At 41.8% G+C, this 12,534-nt stretch overlaps 1 protein-coding gene across 29 annotated transcripts in view; it reads right to left on the bottom strand.

The window, feature by feature from the left end:
- Positions 1 to 12,534, bottom strand: part of XRRA1 (X-ray radiation resistance associated 1) — a 68,956-nt gene that overhangs the window by 16,720 nt on the left and 39,702 nt on the right. For 12 of the 29 annotated variants that reach the window (XM_086340817.1, XM_086340813.1, XM_086340816.1 and 9 more), the window contains 3 exons: positions 11,442 to 11,570; positions 10,449 to 10,666; positions 2,826 to 2,866 (listed from right to left, as the gene is read on the bottom strand). In XM_086340817.1, the coding sequence (XP_086196943.1) occupies positions 2,826 to 2,866; positions 10,449 to 10,666; positions 11,442 to 11,503 (321 nt within the window). In that variant the 5' untranslated portion in view covers positions 11,504 to 11,570. Of the gene's footprint in view, positions 1 to 2,825; positions 2,867 to 10,448; positions 10,667 to 11,441; positions 11,587 to 12,534 lie in introns of all 29 variants that reach the window. The other 17 variants (XM_086340808.1, XM_086340804.1, XM_086340806.1 and 14 more) reach the window with 5 other exon arrangements.

The following is a 12,534-nucleotide window of genomic DNA, read 5'->3' on the forward strand; positions in this document are numbered from 1 at the left end:
GGCTCCAAGTTCTCTGATGTCACATAGTTAGTTCGTTCTCTTATACCCGAAGTTCCAGTCTCAAGTTCTCTGAAGCCAAAGGATGGCACAGCAGCAGGGCAGACAGCAGAAGCTCCCTGCTCACCTCCCACTTTTTGCCCTATAGTGGCTTATCCTGAACTTGCCCTTCTATACAGTTGGGTTAAGATTTCTCCAGAAAGCAAAAGGGCAGGTACATGCTCGCATCATTAAGGGGACTCTTCCTGGTGAGGAGACAGAGCAGGAGTGAGCTGAGCCTTGAACTACTGCTCTGATGCACTCATCCAATCCTACAGTGGAGGGTTCTTCATTCCAGGATGAAACAGCAGCTAAGTCCTAGATGACGATCAAGTTGAAAAATGGAAGTTGCTGGATTAACTATGCCAAACTCAGTTTACTCACTGATTCCTTGAGTTAGATGGAGCCAAAGGAAGTCACAGGCTCAGATGACTGGCTTCAGATGAACTTGATTCATCTAGGTGCCATTAACTGCTGTGTAATCTTGAGCAAGTCACTTATTTTCACCTGCTCATTCAACGACCGTTTGTGGAGCACCTACTTTGGGCCAAGTATTTTGTTTCTTCCTGGGCTCCACGTTGTACAGCCACAAATGGATGAGTCATGGGTGAGAGTAAAACAAAAACCAGTGATGGTGCTTGGGAACTCTCCTCTCAGGGAAATCGGAATGCAATCTCCCAGAGGCTGGAGGGGAAGGTGGTGGCAGTCTGTTAAGGCATCTCCTCAACTGTGCCATTCCCGATCTGGAGGGAGGCCATGTGAGCCAAAGAAGGTAAGTCAGACTGAAGCACAGAGAAGAAAAAACCAGACAGGCTTGGGAGTTATCTAGCCCTCTCCAGGGCCAGGAAGGTCCTGACCTGAGGGCATGACTGGCTCTGCTGGGGTCACAGAGGGCCCTGTCTTAGGGGGGGATGTATTTGATGTTGATAGAGGGGCCACTAAAAGTTCCATCCATTCAAATCACTCTACATTCTCAGATGGCACACAATTGGGACCTGAGCACTAAGCAACCTGCCAATAATCTCTGGCTTCTATGGCCACAAGCCCTTCTATCTGTTAGGCACAACTTTATGCAGAGTGACCTGGCTGCTCCTGCCATTCAGACCTGGAGTCTGTATCTCTAATCCTTTGAAACCAGACTGGCTGCTGCACAATAAAGAATTTGTCTGGTCTTTGTCCTGGGTTTCTGGCACTGAGCTTCTAAAACCCTTGGAATCTCTAGAGTGATAGGAATGTCTTTGTTATTCATAACCCCTTGGATCATACCTGAGTTCACACTAATGAGATGACTTAGGATGGGGGCTGGCCATATTATAAAGACAACCATGTGATCAGAGGATTGGGGTTTGAGCCAGCCTGACCTCTGGGGAGGCGAGAGGGGCTAGAGATCAAGTTCAATCATGTAGCTAACGGTTCGATCAATCATGGCTATGCAATGAAACTCCAGTGCAAGTCCTGGCCACTGAGGCTCTGGTGAGCTACCTGGCTGGTGAACCCATCAGCTGTGCTGGGAGCATGTCACACATTCATTCCACAGTGAGAGGGCAAAGAGGCTCTAAGTTTCGAACCCTCCCAGCCCTCATTGTGCATCTTTTCATTTGGTTGGTCCTGATTTGCACCCTTTATAGTCAATTTGTAATCAGAAGTATAATGGTCTCCTGAGTTCTGAGTCATTCTAGCAAATTACTGAACCTGAGGGGATCGTGGCAGCTGTAGAATTTACTGCCATTAAAATAGCCCGGGAACCCCCCACTCGCAAGTACTGCCTAAAGTGAGGGCAGTCTTGTTGGGGACTCTGCTCTTGTGGGCTCAGACTAATTCCAAGTGGCTAGCATCAGAACTGCACTGCAGTATTATACTGGCCTGTGACTTGCTTTGATCAACAGAAAATGCCGTTGCCTGAATTTCAGAACCTTGCTCTTGGAAGTCTAATGCCACCTTGCTGCAAAGAAGTCCAGGATGAAAAGGTAACATAAAGATGACAAGTCCTGCCAGCTGTCTATGAGTCCAGCTCCTAGATAACCTGCCAGCTGCATGAATGTGCCCTAGCTAAACACCAGTAGAACCACCTAATCAACCCAAATAATTGTTAGAAATAATAAATTGTCATTGTTTGAAGTCAACAACTGTGTTGGCTTGTTAAGTGGCAATAATATAGCAATTGATATAATTTCTCACCCAGTTGTATCTGTGGGGAGAGGGTATACTGAGTTGTGACCCAAGGATGCAGATTGCCTAACTGAATAATGGTACTTCTTACTATAAATAAGTAAGTGAATAAATAGATAAATATTAGTGTGTCAGTCTTCTTGAACTTGCTTAGTGAGCATCTACCCTGAGAAAAAAGACATTTTTCTGTGCTGACAAAAATCAAGTGTCTAAGCCTGTGACACCAGGATCGGATCCCAGATGGCGGTGTGTTTGGCCAGGATCGCTCTAGCTTTGGGGTGGGGGCTCTTGTTAAGGAACCACTGGGCTTCATCTTAGTGGCAGCCTCAGTTCAATGCCAGCTTGATCACTTGAGGCAGGAATCATCCCCACTGAAGAAGAAGGAAGCTGGTCTGTGGCTTGTGTGAGGCCTGGGACCTGTCAGTTGAGTCCCCTGCTACATCTCCATAGGCCAGCATAGCGCCTGGCACGTGGTCGGGACTCAGGAAATCCGCATTCAGTGAATGGGCTTCCTCAGTGTTATATATGCAAATGCCTCTCATGGCTCCATCAACTTATTTTTGTTTACTAAAACTAATGTTCTAATGCAAGGACAAATATATAAAGTAGGCATTTCCTACCTCTGAGGTTGAAAATCCAGGATAAGATGAGAACACGACCTCTGAAATATAAGAGAAAAGAATGGAGATTGGTGAGAGCGCTAACTGACCCCTAGGAGGCCAGGGTCTGCGTCTGCCACCCACTGTGTGCAGCAGAGTATCTCCCGCAGCGGGTGCTCCTTGGTCCTAAGCTTCAGTGCTAACTAGGAAGAGGAACCAGCTGTGACACGCATCGGGTAATACGCCCTTTGTGCTTGGAACAAAATTCAAACTCCTTGGCCAGGCTTTGGAGGTCCTGCCTGATCTCGCCTCTGCCTACTTCTCCAGTCTTATCTCATGCTACCCTGGCCCTCACTCACTATATATCAGCCACACTGATCTTCTTCCTGACTTTGTACTATGCAAGCTCTTGTAAGCCTCAGAACTACAGGGCAGTCAGTATTGGTCAGAAGGCAAACCAACTGTTTTAGAAGAGAAAAATGTATATAAAAGATATTCTGTCGGAGGATTTAAAAATACTATTTGTTATACTAGTAGAAATAGAATGCGTTAAGACAGTGAATTCAGGAGAGACAAGTGAGAAGGAGGCTGCAGAGTGATTTCATTCTTGAAATCATCAAAGAGGAGCCAATAAAGAGCTGAGTTCAACCTAATAAAGCAAAGCATCTGCTGGGTCTGGATCCTATGCAGGGACCACTCACCTTTGCCCTGACTAATGGGACCCCTTCCACATGTTAATGATATTATATTGAGAAGGTTACATTAAAATGAAATAAGCAATAATATGGGTGGAACACCATGTGGCAAGAACAACTCTGATGACAAGGGTCTGAAAGGAATCTGTTAAAGGTTTGTGCAAGGAAAAAAGTAGGAGTTAGCTAAAGGATGAGCCATGGTCATAAGTGTGGGTGCTAAGCAGTGATCTTCTGGGGAGAGACAGAGAGCCCCCACATCTAGGAAGATGAACTGAGGTACACTCTATCTGAACTCAGGCCTTGGCCCTTCCCACAGGTATAAGAAAGAACTCCAGAAACCAGAACCTGGATTCTAAGGTTCAGACTGGGAACCATTCAAGAGATGTACAGTCAGGCACTTCCTAATATTTGAGAAAAATTAGCACCATGAAAGAAAGTTATTAAATATAAAAGAAGAACCAGCATCTGAAAAAAGGGGAGGTCATTTAACCAAAAGAATAAAAACTTTAAATAGAATAATTAATGCCTTCTAAGGAATTCATGGCATCTGGTCCCATCACTTCATGGGAAATAGATGGGGAAACAGTGGAAACAGTGTCAGACTTTATTTTTGGGGGCTCCAAAATCACTGCAGATGGTGACTGCAGCCATGAAATTAAAAGACGCTTACTCCTTGGAAGAAAAGTTATAACCAACCTAGATCAGATCAGATCAGTCGCTCAGTTGTGTCCAACTCTTTGCGACCCCATGAATCACAGCACGCCAGGCCTCCCTGTCCATCACCAACTCCCGGAGTTCACTCAGACTCATGTCCATTGAGTCAGTAATGCCATCCAGCCATCTCATCCTCTGTCATCCCCTTCTCCTCTTGCCCCCAATCCCTCCCAGCATCAGAGTGTTTTCCAATGAGTCAACTCTTCGCATCAGGTGGCCAAAGTACTGGAGTTTCAGCTTTAGCATCATTCCTTCCAAAGAAATCCCAGGGCTGATCTCCTTTAGAATGGACTGGTTGGATCTCCTTGCAGTCCAAGGGACTCTCAAGAGTCTTCTCCAACACCACAGTTCAAAAGCATCAATTCTTCGGTGCTCAGCCTTCTTCACAGTCCAACTCTCACATCCATACATGACCACAGGAAAAACCATGGCCATAGCATATTCAAAAGCAGAGACATTACTTTGCCAACAAAGGTCCGTCTACTCAAGGCTATGGTTTTTCCAGTGGTCATGTATGGATGTGAGAGTTGGACTGTGAAGATAGCTGAGTGCCGAAGAATTGATGCTTTTGACTCTTGAGAGTCCTTTGGACTGCAAGGAGATCCAACCAGTCCATTTTGAAGGAGATCAGCCCTGGGATTTCTTTGGAAGGAATGATGCTAAGGCTGAAACTCCAGTACTTTGGCTACCTTGTGTGAAGAGTTGACTCACTGGAAAAGACCCTGATGCTGGGAGGGATTGGGGGAAAGAGGAGAAGGGGACGACAGAGGATGAGATGGCTGGATGGCATCACTGACTCGATGGACGTGAGTCTGAGTGAACTCCGGGAGTTGGTGATGGACAGGGAGGCCTGGTGTGCTGCGATTCATGGGGTTGCAAAGAGTGGGACACGACTGAGCAACTGAACTGAACTGAACTGAACTGAAGGAATTCAAAAGACTATTTCATTTTAAGACAAAATTAGGTCATTATGGAAGAGAAACTGTTACTAATTTTGTAATTTTAAAGTATCATAATCAAATAAAAGATTCAATAAATGTCTTGTATAGAAGAAAAGGTCCATCTGAGGAGCTAATTCATAAAACAGAGAATGGAATGAAGGATAATAAAAACTTTCCAAGATTAAGGAAACTATCTTGGAAAGAACAAAGTACCTAACAAAATAACAAAAAGAACCGCAAACCCAGAAGCACCTTACTCAAATTTCCAAAGGAAAAAAGAGAAATATTATTCCAGGAAGTAAAAATAGGTTTCCTATAAAGGGATGGGAATCAGACTGGTATCAGACTTCTCATGGCAACAATGGATTTAGAAGGCAATCAAGTAATATCTTCAAAGTTCTCAGGAAAAATTATTTTAAGGCTACAGTTCTCTATTCAGTGAGCTAGCATTCAAGTATAATGACAAAACAAATGTAATTTGGGATATTTTATGGGCTGAGAAAAATCTATTATATGCAAACTCTCTTTGAAAGATATCAACTCAACAGCAAAATGAAAAGCAATACCGCATAGGAAACTATCTCTGTGACCATGAGAAAGGGAGATACTTAAACAAGAACCCAAAGGCATAAGCCATATGATAAAATTGTACCGGTTTGGTGTGATGGACTGAACTGTGTCGTCCCCCATCACCTCCCTAATTCATATGCTGAACTCCTAACCCCCTAGTACCTCAGAATGAGACTGTATTTGGAAACAGCATCTTTAAAAAAGTAACTGAGGTTAATAAGCTCATTAGGATAGACCCTAATTCAATATGAACGTTCTCCTTGTACGAAGAGAAGATTAGGACATAGACAATTCAGACAGAGAGATGACCAAATGAGGATACAGCAAGAAGGCAGTCTTCTATAAGCAAAGAGAGGCTGAAAAAGAAACTAAATCTGCCAACACCTTGATCTTGGACTTCTAGCCTCCAGAACCATGAGAAAATAAATATCTGCGGTTTAAGCCAAACAGTGTGTGGTATTCGGGCAGTCTTAGCAAACTAATATACTTGGGTAAATCAAACTTAAGAATTTCTCTTCAAAATGTCATCTCTACCATCGCAGATGAAATAAACAGTCAAGTGATTACAAAATAAAAGAAGAAACTGAAAATATTAAAACTATCAAGGGATATGAAATAGCAATTCATAAAAGTTGAAAACTAAGTAAATGAAGAAATACTTAACATCACCAATATTTATAAAATAGAAATTAAAACAATGAAATATCACTTTATACCCACCAAAATAACAAAATTTAGAACAATTAAAAAGCTTGGAAATATCAAGTGCAGGCAAGGTTGTAAGGAAACAGGAGCTCTGATGTTCTTCAAGTATGAGTGTATATACCAGGGCCAGCATTCTGAAGAACAATCAGGTGGCACTTATTTAAACTATGTATGCATATACTCTGTGATCCAACAAACTCACCTCTAGGTAAATGTTCCAGAAAAACTCTGGCCAGGGGTATATGCAAGAAACATACACAAGGTTAGGCGACGTAGGTGTCCATTAGCAAGGGAAGAGATGAATAAAGTGTGGTTAGAGCACAGTGTGGAATATTATGCATAGATAAAAGGAAGAACTGGATGGGCATATAGCAATAAGGAAAACCTTAAAAAGAGTGCTGAGTGGAAAAAAAAATTAAGTAACAGAATGGGCTCAACAGCATATTACCATTATGTAAACTAAAAACACATTACACACAAACTAATATATTTTATGAAGATATATCCATATATCCAGGAAAATATATTCAGCACAAAAACAGATGAAAATGGGAAATGGTAGGAGGAATTAAGAATGAAGGAGAAAAAATAGGGCAAGGGAAACTTTATAAAGATTAATGATTAAAGTGCTGGGCTTCTCTGGTGGTCCAGTGGTTAAGAATCCACCTTGCAACACAGGGGACACCAGTTCAATCCCTGGTCTGGTAGGATCCCACATGCCTGGAGCAACTAAGCCTGTGTGCCACAACTATTGAGCCTGCACTCTGCAACACGAGAAGCTACCACAATAAGAAGCCCACATACCACAACTAAAGAAGAGCCCATATGTAGCCATGAAGACCCAATCCCACTACTGGGCATGTACCCTGAGAAAACCATAACTGAAAAAGACACATATATCCCAATGTTCGGGTTTTCCAGTTGGCTCAGTGGTAAAGAATCTGTCTACCAGTGATTAAAGAATTGAACCAAAGGAGATGCAGGTTCGATCCCTGGGTTGGAAGATCCCCAGAAGAAGGAAATGTCAACCCACTCCTGTATGCTTTGCCTGGGAAATTCTATGGACAAAGAAGCCTGACAAGCTACAGTCCATGGGGTTGCAAAGAGTCAGATAAGACTTAGCGACTAAAACAAACATACACACTGCACTATTTACAATAGCCAGGACATAGAAGCAACCTACAGGTCCATCAACAGATGAATGGATAAAACAGTTGTAGTACATATATACAATGGAATATTACTCAGCCATAAAAAGGAACAAATTTGAGTCAGTTCTAGTGAGAGGTGGATGAACACAGAGCCTGTTACACATAATAAAGTAAGTCAGAAAGAGAAAAACAATATCACATATTAACACACACACATATATATAAAATATAGAAAAACATTACTGATGAATCTATTTGCAGGGCAGGAATAGAGATGCAGACATACAGAATAGATGTGTTGACTCAAATCAATGTGATACATGAAGAAATGACAATAACCACAAGATCAGCTCAATAGATGCAGAAAAAGCATTTGATAAAATTCAACATTCATTCATGATAAAAAAAAATAACTCTTGCCAAAGTGGGTACAGAGAGAACATATCTCAACATAATTAAAGCTATTTATGACAAACTAGAGCCAACATCATACTCAACTTTGAAAAGCTGAAAGCTTTTCAGCTAAAATCTAGAACAAGACAAGGACTCCCACTCTTACCACTTCTATTCAACATAGTATTGGAAGTCCTAGCCACAGCAATCAGACAAGAAAAAGAAATACAAGGTATCTAAACTGAAAGGGAAGAGGTAAAATTGTCATATATGCAGATAACATTATACTATATATATATAAAACCCTAAAGACTCCACACAAAACTACTAGAGTTGATAAATGAGTTCAGCAGGGTAGTAGGACACAAGATTAACATATAGCAGACTTCCTGGTGGCTCAGTGGTAAAAATTCCACCTGCCAATGCAGGAGACACTGGTTTGATCTTGATCTGGGAAGCTCCCATATGCCACAGAGCAACTAAGCCCATTCACCACAGCTATTGAGCCTGTGCTCTAGAGTCTGGGAGCCTCAACTATTGAGCCCGGGTGCTGCAACTACTGAAGCCTGAGCACCCTAGAGCCCATGTTCTGCAACAAGAGAAGTCACTGCAATGACAGCCTGTGCACCACAACCAGAGAATGGCCCCTGCTTGCCAAAACTAGAGAAAAGCTCACACAGCAATGAAGACCTAGCACAGCCATAAATAAATAAACTTTAAAAAACAATTAACATACAGAAACCACTTGTAGTTCTTTACACTAACAGAGAAATAGAGAAAGTAAAAAAAATTCCTTTTAAAATTGAAATCAAAAAGAATAAAATACTTAGGAATAAACCTGACCAAGGAGGTGAAAGACTTATATATTGAGAACTGTAAAACACTGATAAAGGAAATGAAAATGATTTAAAGAAATAGTAAGATATACCATAGATTGATCAGAAGAATTAATATTATTAAAATGGCTACACTATCCAAAGTAATCTACAGTTTAATGCAATCAATTTACCCGTGACATTTTTTACAGAACTAGAACATTCCTTTATTTCTCCAAAGAAGACATACAAATGGCCAACAGGCACATGAAAAGATGCTCAACATTGCTAATCATTGGACAAATGCAAATCAAAACTACAATGAAGTATCATCTCACATAGATCAGAAGGACCATCAACTAAAAGTCTACAAATAATAAATGTAGGAGCAGGTGTGGAGAAAAGGGAACCCTTGTACACTGCTAGTGGCAATGTAAATTGATGAAGCTACTATGGAAAACAGTATGGAGGTTGTTTAAAAAACTAAAAATAGAGTTACCATATGATTCAGCAACCCCATTCCTGGGCATATACCCAGAAAAGATGAAAACACTAATTTCAAAGAAAACATGTAACTCCACCATGTTCAGAGCAGCACTATATATGACAGCCACTACACAGAAGCAACCTAAGTATCAATCAATAGATGAATGGATAAAGAAGATGTGATACACACACAATGGAATATTACTCAGCCATATAAAAGAGTGAAATAATACCATTTGCAGCAACATGCATGGACCAAGAGATTATCACACTAAGTGAAGTCATACAGAGAAAGACAGATATCATATGATATCATTTATATGTAGAACTTAAAAAATAGTACAAATGAACTTATTTATGAAACAGAAAAACTCACACAGAAAACAAACTTATGGTTACCAAAGGGGAAGAAAGAGGAAGCATAATTAGGAGTATGGAATCAACAGATGCATACCACTATATATAAAATAGATAAACAACAAGGATTTACTGTATAGTACAGGGAACTATTTTCAAAATCTTGTAATAAATGACAGTGGAAAAGAATCGAAAAAATATAAACATATACATATAAATGTATAACTGAATCACTCAGCTGTATACCTCAAACTAAAAAGCTTCTGCACAGCAAAGGGAACCATGAACAAAATGAAAGTACAACCTAATGAAGGGGAGAAAATATTTTTAATTACTGTATCTGGACAAGGGACTCCTATCCAAAAAGTAATTTTTTAAAAACTCAAAACTCAATAGCAAAAAAATAATCAAAGAGGATATGAATGGATATCCTTCCAAAGAAGACATGCAAATGGACAAGCAAGGAAGGACAAGCAAGCAGGCCCAGGATGGAGAAGAGAGGATGGAAGGAGCCTGAGTCCCTTGAGAATGCCAATGCACCCCAGAATTAACCATCACTAGAAAGCCTTACTTCTAGCCTCTTACTATTTGAGATAAAAAATTTAAAAAAATACACTTATAGCTGGGTTGTAAAAACATCTTGACTGACAGAACAGGTAGGAAGTTACTGAAATATTTTATGTGAGACCGTAATCTCCCCAGACCCACCAGGTGAGAAGCAGGAGCTCCCCAGGGAGCCATAGACTTTCAGAATCAATTCTTAGAAGCTTATTCACACCATGGGTCAAGAGTCTCTTTAACAAGGGGTATCACTAACCTGTCCGGTCAACATCCTTTTTCATGGGCAGTATAGTATAATCCGGCTGGTCATCTGAGGCCTCATATATCCACGACTTGGACTGCAGCATGGATTGGGGCTGTTTCCGGGGACTCCCCCTGCCTCCAACCCAATCTCCAGACCCATCTCGGAGCTGAACCTGCTGTAGGTACGGGATCCGGAAAATCCTGTTTTGGTCCAGGCTTAACTTCTTCAGTCTTCAATTAAGGAAAGTGAATACAGAATCACAGCAGTAATGATACCTCAGGGACATTTACCAAGCAACTTTAGGGAATGAACATGGAGTCAGTCTTAGACACTTACTCCTCCTCTGTGACCTTAAGCCAATGACACCCTCTCTGGGTCTCAATATCCCTACCTCTAAAATGGGGGTAGCATTTATTAACCTTTTGAGGTTCTTGTGAGGATTGACAAAATATGTAAATAATGTAGTGAACTTTGTGTACTACTCTGTGTACTGAACACAAAGTAGTGTTCAGTAAATGGCATCTGAACCCCAAGTAAAATTTCCAGAGATCTAAAACTTAATCATTTAAAGGCCAGCATTTCATTGCTTTAACCAAATATAGTCAGGCCTCCACAATTATGAGTTCTATGTTGGTTGAATCTCTGGATGTATAGAGGGCCATCTACAGATGGAGCTCAGAGTTTAACTTATCTGATTCTCACTTTTTTCTTTTATTCCATTTCCTCTCTTAGGGTTAGGATCCCGTTTCTGATAACATCTCATCCTAATCTCCTCTTTGCTGCTTCTAAACCAATCATGTGATCAGAAATATCTTTACCAATGCCCTGCTTTTTTGGCTCAAGCTAAAGCTCAGAGGGGAGATGACTTACCCATGCCCACACAGCTGAGATAAGTGGAGGAACTGGGATTTAAAGCCAGGCCTTTTGGCTTCCAGAGCAGTACTCAAGGTGTGAGCAAGGATGGGGGTTACAGAGGGCCCTGCAGAGAGAGGCTTTTAGCTTTACCTCTTGAGCCCGGCCAGGCTGACAAAACAGTTGGGGTTGGAGAGTTTGTTGTCATCCAGCATCAGTGTCTCCAGCGCTGGGAACCTCAGGATGTACCTCTTGGTGGTCAGCGATGTGACAGACGCCTCCCTGTGTGCACAAAGACCTGCAGTCATGATCAAGCACACGGGACAAGCTCCATCATTCCCAGGAAGAAACAGAGGATAGGGAATCAATCAAGAGGCCTAACCAGGGGATTTCTCTCATGGTCTAGTGGTTAAGACTCCAGCCTTCTGAAGCAAGGGGACATGGGTTCAATCCCTGGTCTGAAACCAAGATTTGAAACTTGGTTTCAGGATTTGAAACCAAGTCTGAAACTGTGGCGTAGCCCCCTCCCACCAAAAAAAAAGAAGCCTAACCACCTTGGAAATTTCTCTAGTGCCCAAGAATGGTTTCTGCAGACAGAGGTACCAGAAAGTGTAATCCCATCTCCAATGACCCCCTTCCCCAAACCCCACTCACACATCCAATCTTTCATTTGGAGAAAGGTTGCACATATCCACTGATGGACTCAGCGAGCCCAAGTTGGGGCAGGATGGAGAGGTATTAGTAATGTTCATGGAAGATACCAGGGTGGCAAAATTAGGGGAAACATTCTACAGGAAGAACACTGCACAATCTGGGGTCAGGGAAGACTCCCAAGTATATTGTGTCACCCCAAGAATTGGTAACCACAGAAGCACTTGGAGATAGTGACCCTGGCAGAGGCCAAGTCGGGTAAGGTAAGACAGATGAAGGGCACCACTCCTGGCTGCACTGAGGCTCTCCTCTAAATGCCTTTGTAGAGTGCACACATCAGTATGGAACTGAGAAGCCTTTTCTTAAATTCAAATTCTGAGGATTTTCAGAAACACTTGAGAGTGGGATTTAACAGGCTGAGGTCCTGAATCACACACATCGGGTGGGAAGTGGTGGTATTTAGGTACCACCATCAACGTGACCTCATTTGTGTCACCATGTGGATGAGGCTTAGGTAATTATTTCTAAGCACATGAGAGACAGATGACTCACACTGTGTTTTCATGCCTCCCTCCAACCCCATCCTCTCTATACA

Source organism: Bos grunniens, chromosome 15, assembly GCF_055505025.1.
Source record: "Bos grunniens cultivar Pamir isolate PY7600 chromosome 15, Bosgru_T2T1.0, whole genome shotgun sequence".
NCBI lineage: Eukaryota > Metazoa > Chordata > Mammalia > Artiodactyla > Bovidae > Bos > Bos grunniens.